This window comes from Parasteatoda tepidariorum, chromosome 4 (genome assembly GCF_043381705.1).
Source record: "Parasteatoda tepidariorum isolate YZ-2023 chromosome 4, CAS_Ptep_4.0, whole genome shotgun sequence".
NCBI classification, from domain to species: Eukaryota; Metazoa; Arthropoda; class Arachnida; order Araneae; family Theridiidae; genus Parasteatoda; species Parasteatoda tepidariorum.
Window position 1 is genome coordinate 65,175,314 of NC_092207.1, and position 19,265 is coordinate 65,194,578.

At 29.0% G+C, this 19,265-nt stretch overlaps 1 protein-coding gene and 1 long non-coding RNA gene across 2 annotated transcripts in view; both read right to left on the reverse strand.

The window, feature by feature from the left end:
- Positions 1-3,788, reverse strand: part of LOC107452105 (uncharacterized) — an 8,546-nt gene extending 4,758 nt beyond the window's left edge. Inside the window, exons 1-2 of the long non-coding RNA XR_001585157.3 lie at positions 3,771-3,788; positions 1,634-1,757 (exon numbers count right to left, since the gene is read on the reverse strand). This is a non-coding gene — a long non-coding RNA (uncharacterized lncRNA). The remainder of the gene's footprint in view (positions 1-1,633; positions 1,758-3,770) is intronic.
- A 1,597-nt stretch (positions 3,789-5,385) lies between these two features.
- The window catches only part of LOC107452389 (zonadhesin-like), a 547,551-nt gene continuing 533,671 nt past the window's right edge, over positions 5,386-19,265 (reverse strand). The window contains exons 26-31 of the mRNA XM_071180366.1: positions 18,967-19,143; positions 13,783-13,896; positions 12,392-12,568; positions 9,276-9,452; positions 7,862-8,038; positions 5,386-5,526 (exon numbers count right to left, since the gene is read on the reverse strand). Of these exons, the coding sequence (XP_071036467.1) occupies positions 5,465-5,526; positions 7,862-8,038; positions 9,276-9,452; positions 12,392-12,568; positions 13,783-13,896; positions 18,967-19,143 (884 nt within the window). The 3' untranslated portion in view covers positions 5,386-5,464. The remainder of the gene's footprint in view (positions 5,527-7,861; positions 8,039-9,275; positions 9,453-12,391; positions 12,569-13,782; positions 13,897-18,966; positions 19,144-19,265) is intronic.

The window sequence follows — 19,265 nt, forward strand, 5'->3', positions numbered from 1 at the left end:
AAAAAATTCTGTGAAAAGAAACCCAGAACCAATATCTTTTTTAGATGCTGAGAAAAGGTACATCGTAAAAGGTCAGTTTTAGCATTATTGGTGTATGTCCTGCCAACTCCCCTTAAAACATCAGCTGCACTAATCAATTAGTAAACTTGAGGTTGCCCTGTTGGGCCATTAAGACTGAGTCCTGAAATGTGAAGATCCAATCATTGGATCAAAAGATATTCATGGCACTGTCTGTTACTTTTTTTCCCACTCAACAATTATTTTTTAGATACATGGAAAAAAAGTTACGCAAAAAGAAAGACCACTCTGAATAACTTTTTATCTAATGATCGTATCCTCACGTCCTAGGACTCAATCGAATTGAGGGGATAACCTCAACTATGCTAATTTATAAGAGCAGAAGATTGCCATTAGTTGCGAATTCAGACAAAAAAACGTACTTTCTTTGAATAAAAATACTTTTTTCCGAAGGATACGGACATCTGATTCCTGAAATATAGGGTGGTGGTAGCAATCTGGGAACTATCGCCCCAATAGTTTGATCAGGAGAGCATTTAATGTTAATTTTACTTTTTGAGTATTTCACTATATGTGGAGAACTTTTAAAGGAATTGAAAATTTGTTACACACAATTATAGAATTCGTTTATCCAAGCATAATTCCAAGAAAAATTAGCTTTTAGTAAATATTTAATATTTCTTACTTTTTTATTTAAGAATGATTGAATTTTGAATTGTAATAATTATAATTTTTTTACATAATTTTAAAGAATATAATTTTAAATGGTAAAATACAAAATTTGAGCAAAATCGGTTAAATAGCTTCTGAAAAATTGAGTTTTAGAAATCTGACTTTTTTTAAATTCATTTTCTCAGGAACTAATTAGCCGATTTTGCTCAAATTTGTACTTCACCTTGTAAAATTATATTTCTAAAATGGTGTAAAAATATTATACCTTACAATTCAAATTTCTTAGACCATATTATTAATAATTAAATGAAATTAAATAATAAAACAATAAATATTTACAATAAAACAATAAATGTATTAATTTGAATTATCTTTGGATAAACAAATTTAATAATTGTGAGCATTTTTTTTAAAATTTACTTAGAAAATTCTCGAGATATATAATGCAAATATGCAAAAAGTAAAATTAACATTAATGGTTATAAGCATTGGAGTGTTCTCCTGTGACCATAATTACCAGATTGAGGCTACTTTGTATAATTTGGGGATCAGAAATGTGAATCAATTGAAGGCAAAAGGTGTGTTTATTCAAAGAAAACATTTTCTGTGTCTGATTTTGAGCACAAATTAATTAGCATATTTGAAGCCACCCCTTCGAACCATTAAGATTGAGTCCTAGAACGTGAAGATCCTTTCATTATATCGAAAGTTATTCAGGGTGGTCCATATTTTTAGCGCACTGTACAATGATTACAAGATATTTACTATCTACATACTAATGGTAGTACATTAGATACCTTAAGACCGTTTTTTATGTGGCCCGATTGTGTAAACATGAGCAGTTCTTACAAAATAGATATAAAAATTAAATAATATTAATTAATGCAAAAACGATATAATTTTCATTACTAATGTAATTAGAAATACATCATTTTGTACTCACGTTAAGAATAACACAGCTATCAATTTTCTCAAAAAGTCTTTCAGCAGATTATGCTTTTAACGATTTCAGCCTACTTTTATTCCGTCATTATTCGATGTTTAATCAGGCTGGTTTCTGTCAAGCTCTAAAAGTAATAAATCAAAATGAAATGGAAATGTTATGCAAGCAAGAAGAGTTTCGAAATGTCTAACAATTTCAGGATCACGAGAAGTATTAAAAATTCAACAGAATGACATCCGATATTTTGACATTCCATTAACTGTAAATGTCATTATGCGAATAAAATGCACTTTTATGAGTATCAACAGTATGTGTAAACATTTTATGCATTTTCACTTTTTTTTCAAATTAATAAAGCAAAGGCATTATTTGTCGTAGGAAAAATTTCCAAGTGATTAATTTTAAGGTAAACGTGACGTTCCCATGACTATTTTCTTGTTGTTGTTATTTTTATTTGTATGGTCAAACTTTTATTTCAAAATATTGATAATGAAGATATGGGAAAATAATTGCTTGTAGCAGCATTTATATTTAGAACCAAGAAAGAATCAATGATTTTCAGCATAATTAATAAATGTTTCCAATTAAATCATTGTTTTAAGCCAAGTACATAGATCTTCCAGTTATATATTTCTTAGAAGTGAAAATTTTTTTGGAAAAATTTCTGGCAAATTCAAAGTAATGTATGGTAAGGGAAATTCTGGTTAAAAAACATTTTCCTGGCTAATAAAACCAAAATATTTCATATTTGAACCATTATTTTGGTAATTTTTCCATTCATATGGTAATAGTTTACTGGAAATTTTGGATTTAAAGATTATACTTTCAAAGCCATACTTAAATAATAGTTCTTACTACCACACGTCTTGTAAAAAAAAAGAAAAAATAAATAAAATGCAAATTTTTCCGAATGGATACTTTTATCGTATGCTCTACGGTATCATGATAAATTTACAATTTTAGATTTACCAAATTTTATCACGTATCAGAAAAAAAAATTTATTGCTAATTTCTCCAAAATTATTACCATTGCCCTTTGGTAAAAATCGTGGTGAATTTTACCAAAATCATGGTAGCTTTGACTATGCATTTTTCTTAGAGTAAAATGGAAAATATGTATTTAATTTGAACTAAGAGTTTAGTCTAACCATACAATTTGCTACATATAATTTTACTTTTTAATCATACTTCTACCATTTTTAGTTTATATCTTTACGTTTATTATTTTTACGTTTACTTTGTAAGGGACTTTAATGGAAAGCTTAGCCTGGGGGAAAACTTTTTTTGTTGCACTTTTACAAATACTTGATTTCGCTCAAATCAGCCATGCGGATTTCCAAAATGAAATTAGTTTTACTCCTTAAGTTACAGTTTCTTATTAAATGACATTTTTAGTCTATTTTTGTCGAAATATACAAGTTTGAAAACGTTATAAATAACAGGGGATGATGTGAATGTTGTGACAAATTTATAGAGGAGATATTTTGATTGAAATTTCATAATAAACCATGCCTGGAAATTCACTGTACGTGGCAAGGCGTGCTTCTCTGCTGTGTCCTGCTCACAAGCGTACGGGGAAACAGATCATAATAATTAAGCGATCCTAGCGACGTTGGCGCTATATTTATGCAATCGCCTGTTGCATATAACTTATTTAAACTTGTGCATTTCGACAAAAGATAGACTAAAAAAGGTTATTTAAAATTGGAAAGAGAATGATGATTCGAGAGTGACTGAGATTGCAAATTCAAAATCTGCGATATAAAAATATCTATGATCTGTTAAAAGTTATCAGGCAATAGAAAAGAAAATATTTACTCCTCAATTCTACAGATTAAATATAATACCTGAAAAATCTTTTGTTTTGACCTTAGAAAGATATTTTGCTTCGCGTGACAAATTTCATACATATGAAACACAATTACAAGACTTTTTTTATAGACTTCTGTAAGAAGATAAAATCTATATTTTGAAATCACCTAGAAACATTTGCACAGAAACATCTTCGATGTCATTAATTTTGTATTGTGCTAGCTTATCATCAACACGTATTAGTATTATTTTTAATGATTTTTGTAAATTACCTTAATGTGATATTAACTTAAATCTTATGATGCCTTATCTTAAGATGCCTTACTTAAAATTTTAAGATGAAAGCCCAATTGCCAGTACTGAAAAGTAGTGTCAAATTCATGCCTCAAATCATGTTCACATTGCATCAATTTTATCCTCTCCTCCAAATTTTGTATTTCAGAAGCGTCAGTTTTGTACTATGTCAATCAAACATCAAGGTTTTGTTGAAAATCTTCCTAATACCTCTCATGGGTCTATAAGAAAAATTTTATCAAATTACAGAAAAAAGTGCCGATACGCCTGTTGTTTGTGCTTTTTACCTTTTTTTTTACTTAAATGGTAAAATCTATTTTTTCTGGAACAAGTTACGAAGCGAAAAATCTGAGCAGCAATAAACTTTACAGTAACAACTACCGTAAAATCACTGAATGACTCTATTTGAATATAAATTCTTTATTCTGTAATTTGATTCAGATTTTTTCACCGTGAGAGGTAGGTTTTAAATGTCTCTCTGCTCCCTGTAAGGATTTTAATGATGGATGCAATTTTTTATTTGCTTTTTAGTTATCTCTGCTTGTTTTTTCACAAAAAATGCTAAATTTCTTGGATTGTAAGCTTTCTTGCCTCCTTATATTTCCAATTCTACTTTGCACGAGTTTAAAAATTGACCTCACCGAACTTGGTTCTCTAGATAGCTTATAGCTAACAGTAGTTCGATGGGTTATTCAGAATCAAAGCGATTTGACGGCATTATCTTTTTGAGTATAAATTACTCTTGAAGCTGAAGCAATTTAAACTTTTGTTAAGAAATTTAAATAATTATTTATATATGCTCAAACAAGTTCTTACATATCCAAGATTTGTTTTAGAAACTAATTTTTATACAGCACAGTTATAGTGCAAATATTACGTCAAAAATTAGTGATTAAGACCTAAATATTGAAAATTCATATTGAATAAGACCTAAATATTGAAATTTCCATGTCCAGCAAAATTTTATCCTGCAATTTTAAAAATAAAATCAGTAAGTTAACATTTTGTGTGCTCAATTCAGTTTATATATTTTCAGTTTTTCTTTTTATCAACTTAGCACTAAAAATCGCAAAAATATTTAGATTTATTAAAAATGAAACGTAAAAGAAATTAATTCGATAATTGCTATATTTTTCTTTCAAGTGTATACAGGAAAGATATTATGCTTTGCACTTGAAATGAATATAATCTCAAAAAAAAAAAAAAAAAAAAAAAAAAAAATGAAATGAAGCTGGAAAATATACTTGATATACTTAATACTTGATACTATTAACATATCTTGGACATGCAATAACTTGTTTAATATCAATATAATCAAAAACATTACATGATTTTCGATTGGAAATTAGAACGAGTTGGATTTTGAGATTATTTTATTCAGGAAATGTTAGTGTCTTTAATATTAAAAAGAAAACATCGAGAATTGAGTATAATTATAAAATTTTGAATCTGAAAGAAAACAGACCATGAACAAAAATATTAGATAAAGCATTCAAAAAAATTTTTTATTCAGACTTTGTAAATCTCTCTTAAATATAAATCTCGAAACTTTATTTTAGTCGAAACAATTCACACCATTAAATCATTTGAATAAACTATACTAATAATTAATTTTTACAAAAAAGTCAAAGAAATTCAAACTAACGTTTCATTTAAAAATTTTATTCTGTATGCTTCTTCTGTAAAAAAAAACAAATAGCTTGTGTATCAATAATAATTCACATGTTAGTATTCTTCGTCTGACTCCGAATCAGAGCTAGAATCTTCTTTAGTATTTTTACATGAGCCTGAAAAGAAAAAAAAATATTCATAATACATAAATTTACATTTCTTTTTTTGCGTTTTAGTTCTTTTTATTGGATGAAGCTTATTATTATTCTAATCTATCATTATCTGTTTCTAATGAAATCGTTATCTGTTTCTTATATTTTAGTTTTATGGGTCGTTTTATATAAGTAGAAGCATTTCAAAAGAAAGGTCGCTAATTAATTTTAAATATTTTATGAGAAAATATTTTAAATTAATATGCAAGGGAATAAATGTCGGGAAAATTGTATAACTGTTTATTTCTAGTCAACCAAAATATATGGTACATAAACCATTCATTTGCTAATTTTTCCGTTCATGTGATAACGGTTTAAAGGAAATTCTGTTTTTCAAAATATTTCTTATTACCACACATCTAGTAAAAAATTCAAAATTGAAAAATGAAATTAGCCGAAGAAATGTTTTTTATACCATGTTCTAATAATAAATTGCTATTTATCACATTTGCCAAATTTTATCACTCCTTATAAAACTATATTTAATTGTTAATTTTACCAAAGTAATTCCCAAAGAGCTCCTGTAAAAATTACCGGGAGTTTCGATGTTCCCTATAGAGCCAGGAATATAGTAAAATCTTCCATACTCTGGTATCTTTTGCCATACTTTTTTCTTCATGTATAAACCAGTATAATCCAGTGAACATTACATATAATCAGAAAATTAACTTATGTTATTAAGTTGTGCATAGCTTTACAAACAGTAAGCTATGATGTGTGCTGTTAAATATATAGTAAATATTTTAGCAGTAATTTCGATTTCCAAAATTTCACCCTTTCTAATTTTGATGCTCTTCGTTTATCTTCTAATTAGTAGCTCTACAAGTTAAACTAAATAATTAGATTATTCATTGCTCTGTGGATAAATTTTTACAAATGTAAGAAGTAATTTTTCGTATAGATAACGCTAAACTATAAAGATATTCTTAATTAAAACTTTTTCCTCTCACAAAATCATTTTTCTCATTTTAAAGGAATCATTAATGAAATCTTTGACCACAAGATTCAAGATTACAGGAACGTTAATTTTCATTCATATTCTGCATTAGCTTAAAGTTAATAAAATGTATAGTGAATTATATTTTATCCATAGTGAGGTGCACAAACATATTGTCCATGTTCTTCAAATTTCAATCTTTATTCCATATTTAATAATATATGAACCATATTCAACTTTATTTGAAATTTACTGCAATAGCTTACAACAGGAAGCGCCTCTTATTTTTGGCGATTTGAAAGCAAATGAATATATGTATGCGTAAATAAACCAAGAACCGACATATAAAGGTAAACAAAATTTGCGGTAATTCATTCAAAGCTAAGAATGCAAAGTATATATATATCACGGTAACCTAAAATTGGATTTCAGCAAAACTGAAGGAAAATTATTTCCAAACCACGGGGCCTCCGTTCTCTACTAGAGCCAAACTTAAAATGCACAATCATGTACTAATACGAGTAACGCGAAAATAATGGCAAAGATTTCTTTCAAAAGTGTTAATTTTAAAGAATAATTATATTATACATATCCGAAGCAAAGAGGACAAGCCTTCCCGTATCTAGTGCTATAAAGAATTTAAAATTATTTGGATGACCTTCTCGTTAGTTTAAATTTATTTTAAACTAAGCAAATAAAATTCATCAACGTTGTAGTTTAGTTTAGATTTAAGCTACGCAAATGCAGAGTTTTCAACGACGCGCTAAGACTTTTGTATCAAGTGTAAAATTTAAAATTCAGTTAATGTTAAATGTAATATTTATTTAAATATATGTAGGCTTCTCAACATTTTGAACGCAAAACAAATACCTGAAAATTCCTTCCATTTTTATTCAATTTTCTATATGATTAAATTTTATTTATCGTTGCATCATTGCCCACCATTACCTTCCTCTGTCGTTGCCAAAGCAACTCACATCAAAACTGGCTAGCTAGATTTCAGCAATGCCTGATACTACAACTGAAGAATTGCTGAAACTGCCAAAAAAGGATTAAATGAACAAACAAGCCGTGATATTAATTCTAATTCCTTTGAATTCCAGTCTCAGAAGGGATAATCATAATTTCTCTACGAACAATTTATCCTATATTATTGAGTGACGGATTCATGCAGTTCTCTAAAAAACTATGTCAGAATCAGTCAAATCCAGTACAGTTCCATCAAGGCTTTTTTAATCTATCACACGGTAGTATATTTTTTTCTTGCTTATGTTAGCCTTTGTTTTTGATCACTCTTACACGTCTATAAAAATATTATCGTTACAATAAATTAATTTAAGCAGTTGTAAAAATATCTCTTACGTTTTGGACATTGACTTGGTTGTATGCATTCACCCTTGTCATTTCTAACCATTCCATCTCGACAGAAACAACCCTTGACGCATAGAAAAGAGCAGACTTGATTTTTTCCTAAATTAGCGCAAGTTTTGGGACATGTAGAGCCACATTCACTGTAAACTTCATTTTTCCCGCAAGTGTCTGATGATTCCGAGAACACAAATTAAGAAAATCAATATAATTTTAGATGATATAAAAAATGGAAAAATAAAGCTAAATATAAGATAAATTTCAATTTTTTGCTCTGTTATATATAAATATTACCCTAACCACAATCACATATTTAAATAATATTGAAAATGTTTTCAATTATAATCTCGCATTTTAACAAGGCGTAATAAATATAAATAAGTTTTCTGAATTTTTTTGCATCAATGCCTGAAAAATGAGAAACTTGTTGGAAGAGTAAACCTCCGATATTCAATTAAATTTAATTTATTGCTTTAAAATTAAACATATCTTTCTTAAATTTCGAAATTCATAAATATGTTCCAATTTTCTTTAAATCCATGTCAACATTGCCTCAAAACACACACGTTCAGTGTGAGATACATCTGCGGGACTTTAAAGGTACTTGCCTACGTTGAAACAGTGAATTTCGACCAAAATTACCATTTTTTATTATTATTTCACATTGCAAAACATACATTTAGCTTTCTAAAATCGTTTTCCTTTTTATTCTACCACCTCTAGAAAGAAAGGTACAGTCGTTTCAATGACGACTGTCGTCTGCAAAATGAAACCGGAAGTAGAGATAAGGAAACCAGAAGTGGAAGTTAGTCTTTCTGTTAGCCATAGTTTTGCTTGAAATATCTTTATTTTTTCTTTCTGCAATAGTTTTCAAATAGTTAATTTTGAATGGCGACAAATTTGGTTTAAGATTTTGTATTAAAGTTTGGCAACGAATAGAAATTTCAGATCTACAGGTAATCTTTCTTTTTTGTTTCATAGGCCCCGCAGTGAAGTGCTGGCATTCATTTTTAAAAGTTAAATTTACTTACAACACCAACAGTTATTATTTTTGTAGTTTCTTTAAATGGAATATTATTTTTCAGAAAAAAATATACAAAATTACTCTATTAAAAACAAGAAAGTCATTTCCATTTTTTGTTTATTTTATTTATTATTATTTTTTTTAAGTTTAAACTTATATCCAGATTGCTTTTCACAACTGTTAATAATATACTTTAGATATTTGCTACTTGCAACAAATACATTGTTAATTTCAATAATGTTGCCACTAGCAAAAACAAAATTAGTCTTTTTCTGAGTTTACATGGAACTTACATTTATAAAAATAGTTAACTCTTACACTACAATAAAAATAAAATGATACACTAAAGCAATTTATAAATTTCAAACAAAAAAAAATTCTTACTTTTTGGACATTGATTTGGGTTAACACATTTACCGCTGTCATTTCTAACTAATCCTTCTTTACAGAAACAACCTTCGACGCACTGCTTAGTGCAGACTTGATCTTTTCCCAAGTTGGCACAAGTTTTGGGACATGCAGATCCGCAATCATTATAAACTTCATCTTTTCCACAAGTATCTTGTAGTATTAAGAAAATAAGTTTCAAGAATTAATAAAACAGAAGAAAAAATATTGCATGATTCTAGATATTATGAATAATGGCAAAATGAAGCTATAATGCTATTTTTTGGTCTTTCATACAAAAGAATTATCCTAAACATAAATACTAAAACAATTAAATGATAGTGGAAATGTTTTCACTTATGATTTAGCATTTTAACGTGCAAATAAAATATTAATTATGTATGTACTATTTTGTGTACATATTTTGTTACAAATTAAGAAGCTAGTTAAGAAAAATAAATCCTCGTCATTGAATTTAATTCAGTTTTGTGGTTGAATATTTAAATAAATCTTTTTAAATATTCGAAGGAGACGATTATACATTTTTGACTACTGTCATCTTCTGTCAATTTCATATGCACCTAGAAACAGTACTGATACTTATTTTTCGTAGTTAAAGTGTCACTCCTCTGAAAAATAATGAGCTTTATAATTCTTTCCCGATAGCTTATTTCTTTTTATAAAAAATTTATAAAACTTAATAAGTTAAAGGAATATTAATATGTTAAAAAGTTAATAGTCATATTAATATATTTTTTTTGTCTGAATTTATCTTCAGAAAACATTACACAATTTTTACTGATACCCTATATATATTTTTCGCTTACAACTGATAACTGTTGCAGCACAGAAAAATACAAATTTCCCCTTTATCCGACGTTACATAGAGATTTATGTATTCAAAGAAATTTTACAGTGACAAAGATTATTTATAGCGATAATTTTTTGGTATTTTTAAATTTCAAGTCGATATAAGTTTTTGTGGGGCCGCATTATTACCTTAAGAGTATTCATTATTTTTTGGTGATATTTTTGATGATATTTTTAACATGCAAAAGTTATCTCTTTTCATTCTTTAAAAAAATTTAATGAATTGAATGATTACCTTTAATTTTTTGACACTCTTCACAGCAGCCGCATTTCGGTTTTACAAGCTTGTAACCTGTCCTGCATCTTATTTGTGGACAGTGTTTTTTTGAGCAATTCACATTGCATTCTTCTGTACGAATGGTAGGAACATTTGAGGAAAATTAAATGCATGAAAGAAAACATTACATCAGTTGTAAGAATAACATAAGTGGCATGAATGAAATCAATCAATGTTAATTCTATGAACCAAAATTACATGTATTACGTCATTTCACGTGGTACCAAAATTGCAGGTATTTCGTTACCTAAGTTGGCAACGATTCAGTCGTATGTGATTTCATTGGATTTGTAATTTGTTTCACTCATAAGGGGGCTAATCCTTCTGTTCACTGCCCCTCATTAACCCTGATGATTTCTTCGTACTAATTACTCTTTCTTGGCAGAAAAACAACAATTCTCTAAGAAACAATTAGACACATTTAGAAAAAACAACAATTCTCTTAGTTTTGAACTCTTGAATTAAAAGCNCTGTCATCTTCTGTTAATTTCATATGCACCTAGAAACAGTACTGATACTTATTTTTCGTAGTTAAAGTGTCACTCCCCTGAAAAATAATGAGCTTTATAATTCTTTCCCGATAGCTTATTTCTTTTTATAAAAAATGTATAAAACTCAATAAGTTAAAAGAATATTAATATGTTAAAAAGTTAATAGTCATATTAATATATTTTTTTAGTCTGAATTTATCTTCAGAAAACGTAACACAATTTTCACTGATACCCTATATATAATTTTCGCTTACAACTGATTACTGTTGCAGCACTGAAAAATACAAATTTCCCCTTTATCCGACGTTACATAGAGATTTATGTATTCAAAGAAATTTTACAGTGACAAAGATTATTTCTAGTGATAATTTTTTGGTATTTTTAAATTTCAAGTCGATATAAGTTTTTGTGGGGCCGCATTATTACCTTAAGAGTATTCATTATTTTTTGGTGATATTTTTGATGATATTTTTAACATGCAAAAGTTATCTCTTTTCATTCTTTAAAAAAATTTAATGAATTGAATGATTACCTTTAATTTTTTGACACTCTTCACAGCAGCCGCATTTCGGTTTTACAAGCTTGTAACCTGTCCTGCATCTTATTTGTGGACAGTGTTTTTTTGAGCAATTCACATTGCATTCTTCTGTACGAATGGTAGGAACATTTGAGGAAAATTAAATGCATGAAAGAAAACATTACATCAGTTGTAAGAATAACATAAGTGGCATGAATGAAATCAATCAATGTTAATTCTATGAACCAAAATATCGTCTAGCATAGTTGTGATCACCCGTTAAACCAGTAAGATTGAATCCTAGAACGTCAAGATCCGATCTTTAGTGAAAGTTATTCGATGTGGGTTCGTTTTTCTGGCACACTGCGTATAAATAAATTTTGCTAAATTTTTTTTTTAAATATTTATAATTCAATTTCAAAATAAAAACTATTTTTAAAACAAGGAACCAAAATGCTCTAGAAAAATATCGGATTTAAACAAAATAATGTTTCGAAATTTGAATCTGTACTTCCCGAGAAAACTGCGTCTTTGATTAGTTCAAATATTTGTATTTTAACACAAAGCTGGATAGCTGACTTGATTCTCAATTTATTCCTTGCTTCTTGAATTAATTGACGAAACTGCGTTACTGTCAAGATTTTTGCGAAGTAGGCGTTACTGCGTGTACAAATCACGTTCGGAGGTCACCAATTGGGGGCGGTGTTCACGACCAGGTTAACGGTCATCTATCAAAAGGTACCTCGTGGTTAAATCAAGTTAGCATGTCTTATATACCAGTGAATTGATGTTTAATTTTCATAGTGGTAGTTACGCCACACCACTAGCAAAGACAAAATTAGTCTTTTTCTGAGTTTACATGGAACTTATATTTATAAAGATAGTTAACTCTAACACTACAATAAAAATAAAATGATACACTAAAGCAATTTATAAATTACAAATTAAAAATTCTTACTTTTTGGACATTGATTTGGGTTAACACATTTACCGCTGTCATTTCTAACTAATCCTTCTTTACAGAAACAACCTTCGACGCATTGTAAAGTACAGACTTGATTTTTTCCCAAGTTGGCACAAGTTTCGGGACATGCAGATCCGCAATCATTATAAACTTCATCTTTTCCACAAGTATCTTGTAGTATTGAGAAAATAAGTTTCAAGAATTAATAAAAGAGAAGAAAAAATATTACATGATTCTAGATATTATGAATAATGGCAAAATGAAGCTATAACAGAGATGCCAACTGCTCCGGATACGCCAAAATAATTAAAGAAACGGTAAATAACTACAAAGTAAATTCTGCAAACATTTGACTACTTTTGCATGCTTTTTAAAAAGTTTAACCTGACTTAATTATTATTGAGTGGTGAATTATATAAGCCTACGAATTATTTAGAAATAGTGGTGGATAAAAATCTACTTAATTGAATTTATTAAACCAAGAATCATAATTGATAAATTATCACTTTAAAATATATATTTGCTGTCCGGAGCAAGTTGGCATCTCTGCTATAATGCTATTTTTTGGCCTTTCATACAAAAGAATTACCCTAAACATAAATACTAATACAATTAAATGATAGTGGAAATGTTTTCAATTATGATTTTGCATTTTAACGTGCAAATAAAATATTAATTATGTTTGTACTATTTTGTGTACATATTTTGTTACAAATTAAGAAGCTAGTTGAGAAAATAAATCCTCGACACTGAATTTAATTCAGTTTTAAGGTTGAATATTTAAATAAATCTTTTTAAATATTCGAAGGAAGCGATTATACATTTTTGACTACTGTCATCTTCTGTTAATTTCATATGCACATAGAAACAGTACTGATACTTATTTTTCGTAGTTAAAGTGTCACTCCCCTGAAAAATAATGAGCTTTATAATTCTTTCCCGATAGCTTATTTCTTTTTATAAAAAATGTATAAAACTCAATAAGTTAAAAGAATATTAATATGTTAAAAAGTTAATAGTCATATTAATATATTTTTTTAGTCTGAATTTATCTTCAGAAAACGTAACACAATTTTCACTGATACCCTATATATAATTTTCGCTTACAACTGATTACTGTTGCAGCACTGAAAAATACAAATTTCCCCTTTATCCGACGTTACATAGAGATTTATGTATTCAAAGAAATTTTACAGTGACAAAGATTATTTCTAGTGATAATTTTTTGGTATTTTTAAATTTCAAGTCGATATAAGTTTTTGTGGGGCCGCATTATTACCTTAAGAGTATTCATTATTTTTTGGTGATATTTTTGATGATATTTTTAACATGCAAAAGTTATCTCTTTTCATTCTTTAAAAAAATTTAATGAATTGAATGATTACCTTTAATTTTTTGACACTCTTCACAGCAGCCGCATTTCGGTTTTACAAGCTTGTAACCTGTCCTGCATCTTATTTGTGGACAGTGTTTTTTTGAGCAATTCACATTGCATTCTTCTGTACGAATGGTAGGAACATTTGAGGAAAATTAAATGCATGAAAGAAAACATTACATCAGTTGTAAGAATAACATAAGTGGCATGAATGAAATCAATCAATGTTAATTCTATGAACCAAAATTACATGTATTACGTCATTTCACGTGGTACCAAAATTGCAGGTATTTCGTTACCTAAGTTGGCAACGATTCAGTCGTATGTGATTTCATTGGATTTGTAATTTCACTCATCAGGGGGCTAATCCCCCTGTTCACTGCCCCTCATTAACCCTGATGATTTCTTCGTACTAATTACTCTTTCTTGGCAGAAAAACAACAATTCTCTAAGAAACAATTAGACACATTTAGAAAAAACAACAATTCTCTTAGTTTTGAACTCTTGAATTAAAAGCGTGATAATAGCGGTACAGGGAAATAACTTTAAACTAGGGATGGAAAAATATTTATAGAAGAACGATAGCCTTATAACTTTTATTAATTTCATGCTGATGACCAAAACAATATGGAGTTGAATGAGGAAAAACTGGATCATTTCACATAATTTTCTGGCTAAAAGAATTAAAAGGACAACAATGGAAAACTGTGACACCACCATTAGAATTTTATGTATAGCAGGAAAGACACCACTTACTAACAACAAAAAATTAAAAAGAATACTGAATTTAGTTAGAAACGAATGCACCTAAATATAGGATTTCCTTTTTTTTTTTTATCTTCAGCGAAATTCAACTATTGTAACATTCTTATTGATACGACACATGGGTAGGATAAAAAAAAGTATAATGTCAATACTATTTTATGTAAATGCACACACTAACACAATGAGTTTTGTTATTCGACGGAAATTTAAAGATATTCGTAAAGTATTATAGTAAAGTATTCGTAAAGTATTACGTAATTTTCTGTTTTGATAAGGACATCAGATAGATTTCGATAAACATCGGCAGTTATATTATATAATTCAGATTTAAACTTCCTACATTTTTTCTTTGCATCTAAACATTATACTTTTTCATCATTATTATTAAAGTTTTTTTTTCTAAATTATCAATTACTCAAATTTTTTATAATTTGTGTACTTTTTTGTCAAAAAATTTCTTAAAAAATCAAAAAATTAAGCTTTTTATAAATTTAAAAAAAAGAAGACTTCATTTCCTTTTTATATTTTTACTAACTGGATTCCCGTTCTTTTTTTAAGGAAAGGACAAGAAAAATAATAATCAATAAATCAGCACTAAAAAACACTTAAGAATCTTGCACAATGCCGAGAGGAATATTCTACTGCAATTAATAAAACTAATTAATAGATCTAAAATAAAGATTAACTGTATTTATTCAAAGAAGTTATTATTACAAAAATCTGTGACATACTGCGTGCAAGTTATTCCTAGACAATACATGTGATGTGACCATCACAATGTTTGTTATGCCAATTGCCTACTGGGCTGTCTCCAACTGAAGCGCCCTCTTTGTTGTGTTTGGCTTTTGCGAGATCTCTAGGGCTCAGCGTCTAGCGCGTTGACTGTAGAGATTCTCGCAACTACTAAAGAGGGGAATCTATCTTTTTTTGTTGTTGTAGTTAATTTACGTCGAACNGGTGATCTACTGGGAACCGTGTCTTAACGATCAGTCCACAGCGGGGCATCTATCTTTTGAAGATAGACCAGTATTCCTGGTTGTGCTCTATCCGAAAGCGGCTTCTTTTTTCTGCATTTCTCTCGCCACCTGTGTGATCACAGATCGTGGATCTCATATTCATCTTTATTTTTACTAATTTAAAACTATATTTTAAATATAAATCTTATCTTTACTTTTACTACATTTTTAACAATTTTATGATGCTTATTATAAATTGATATCTCCACCCTGGAGCTCACAGGGCGGACTTGGAGCCACGTATGAGATATACTCTTTTACAGGAGATATACCCTTCTGCCAGTTCATGTATTTTCTTTACATTTATTTTGCCAAAATGAAAAATAAAAATGCCGTCATCAATTTGTCTTTCCTTTGGAGTATGAAAAGAACACAGCATGACCAGCAAACTTACCTAGGTGTAACAGTTCCTTCCTTCAAATCGACTACTCCAATAAAACCAACTGCCCTACCCAGCAAAGCAGTACACTGTGAAATATTCATGATAAAATTCCGGTAAAATGTACTGGCACCCTTGAATCCCCATCCGTAAAATTAATTTCACCGTACAAATTTATACCGTACATTGTGCAAAGTATTCCATTAAATTTAGTGATTTTGTAGTAAAACATCGCTTTAAAAATTACATTATATCTGAGTTTTGGCTTCGCAAAATTTTACGGTACAAATGTATTAAGTAAATAAATGTTATGTACGAAACACTACACGCTAAATACCGGTACTTTTTACTGTAATTTAATCCAAAATGTTTTAGTGTAAACTTCAATAATTCTGAACAAAAAACTCTTAATCTACGAAATTAGAAGTATTCGGTAGTTCTTATATCGAGAAGTAGTTGACTTATTGTGCATATTTTGAAATATTTTTTTCCGTGAGGTTATGCTTAGCTTCTTTTAGCAGTCTGCGGACGCTAAATATACTTATACCTTTTTTTTCCTTTTTGAACAAAGCACCGTTTAATGAGTATTGTTTGACACAATATCATGTGTTCACTATTAGGTAATAAACGTTAATTATACCCTATTACAATAAAATTTATAAAATCTTTTCTGCAAACGACATTATACTCCGTTGCAAGTTAAGAAAAGACGATTGCGGTAAAGGATTTAAGTAATCATCCGCGACTGCATATAGTTCCGCTTTATTTAGCTATCTAATTATATAATTATGCTTTTAAAACAATATAATAGCTTTTAAAAGTTCAACTCGTTATGCAGAAATACTATTTTTATAAGCAAAAAGAAGGTCGTGCTTTGTTGTTGGCAAGAGTTGGCGATATTGAAATTCATTCGGGCTTGGAACTTGGCGTCCTTTTAGCGTGCACATAGATGCAAACAGGCCTTTACCATAGGCATAATGGTTTTTTTCTTAACTTGCAACAGGGTATAGACTATAACTAAATTAAAAATCATTTGTGTATTCGTTAATATTGAACAAAGTTATGAAATAATAATAAACGTGATATTCTTAGCTCATCTAAATCGTAAGAAAACTCCCTCAATACTTTCTAGTTGAGTCAGCGATTGTTAGAAGAAATTTTTTATTTACTCTCCGTCTATTTGTCCTTCTCTAAATGGTTCTCTCGTTCTATCACCTTTTAATTTTGGGCACAGCTAACTTAATTGGTGGTGCATTTTAGCAAATAAATATTCAATATTATATCTATTTGCACCCATGTCACTTATTCTACCATTCTTAAAATACGTAGCTTCGTATCCATCCTGTAAACTATTCTTAGACAATGTGTAATTAGTAATTTTTTTTCGCAATAAAAAAAACACATTCTATCAGACATTTTTTCTGCAGAAGAGAAAAATAAATTATTTTTATTCCTTTATGTAAAATGGAAAGAAAAAAACAAAAAAATGGGTCACCCTGAATAACTTCTGATCTAATGATCGGATCTTTACTTTCTGCACCACAATCACAATTTTCAAATCTCAAATATGCTGATTAATTAGTGCAGACGATGTTTCAAGTTACTAAATCTCACACAGAAATGTACGTTCCCTGAATAAACATAAATTTTTTTCGACGGATTTGGATTTCCGATCCCCAAAACACAGGGGATAGTCGCAATCAGGGAAATGAGTTTTTTCTTCAAAGATAATTCCATGCAAAAAAATAAAAATTGTGAATACTTACCTGTATTATTTTATACTATTTTTTAGTAATAGTCGAAAACGTTTTAAATTATAAGAGCGAAATTGGCCGAATAGTTCGAAATCAAATTTTAAAAGATTAGTGCAGTTAAAATTCGATATCTCAGAAACTATTCAACCGATTTCATTCAAACTTTGCATTTTGCCTAGTAAAATTGTATACTTTAATATGATTGGAAAATCTTTATACCTTACTATACAAAATTGTTTTTCTTATTATTTAAAAAAATAATGTAAGCAATAAATACTCACAAAAATTTATTTTTTGCATGGAATTATGCATGGATAAACGAATTTTAGAATTGTGTTCAAAAACTTTTGATTCGCTTAAAATGCTCTCGAGATATAATGAAATACGCAAAAATTAAAATTAACATTAAGGGGTCCAAGCCTTAAAAGTATGTAATGAACGAAATAAGGGAAACCATATTTCCCAGATACCAGTTACCCTCCATAGTTTGAGGGTCAGAAAGCCGAATCTGTATAAAAAAGTTATACTTATTCAGAAAAATTGCGTTTTGTGATTGATTTCGTAACTTAAAATATCGTCTAGCATAGTTGTGGTCACCCGTTAAACCAGTAAGATTGAGTCCTAGAACGTCAAGATCCGATCTTCAGTTAAAGTTATTCGATGTGGGTTCGTTTTTCTGGCACACTGCGTATAAATAAATTTTGCAAAAATTTTTTTTTTAAATATTTATAATTCAATTTCAAAATAAAAACTATTTTTAAAACAAGGAACCGAAATGCTCTAGAAAAATATCGGATTTAAACAAAATAATATTTCGAAATTTGAATCTGTACTTCCCGAGAAAACTGCGTCTTTGATTAGTTCAAATATTTGTATTTTAACACAAAGCTGGATAGCAGACTTGACTCTCAATTTATTTCTTGCTTCTTGAATTAATTGACGAAACTGCGTTACTGTCAAGATTTTTGCGAAGTAGGCGTTACTGCGTGTACAAATCACGTTCGGTGGTCTCCAATTGGGGGCGGAGTTCACGACCAGGCCGACCGTTATCTATCAAAAGGTACCTCGTGATTGAATCATGTTAGCATGTCTTATATACCAGTGAATTGATGTTTAATTTTCGTAGTGGTGGTTACGCCACACCACTAGCAAAAACAAAATTAGTCTTTTTCTGAGTTTACATGGAACTTATATTTATAAAGATAGTTAACTCTAACACTACAATAAAAATGAAATGATACACTAAAGCAATTTATAAATTTCAAATTAAAAATTCTTACTTTTTGGACATTCATTTGGGTTAATACATTTACCGCTGTCATTTCTAACTAGTCCTTCTTTACAGAAACAACCTTCGACGCATTGTAAAGTACAGACTTGATTTTTTCCCAAGTTGGCACAAGTTTCGGGACATGCAGATCCGCAATCATTATAAACTTCATCTTTTCCACAAGTGTCTTGTAGTATTGAGAAAATAAGTTTCAAGAATTAATAAAACAGAAGAAAAAATATTACATGATTCTAGATATTATGAATAATGGCCAAATGAAGCTATAATGCTATTTTTTGGCCTTTCATA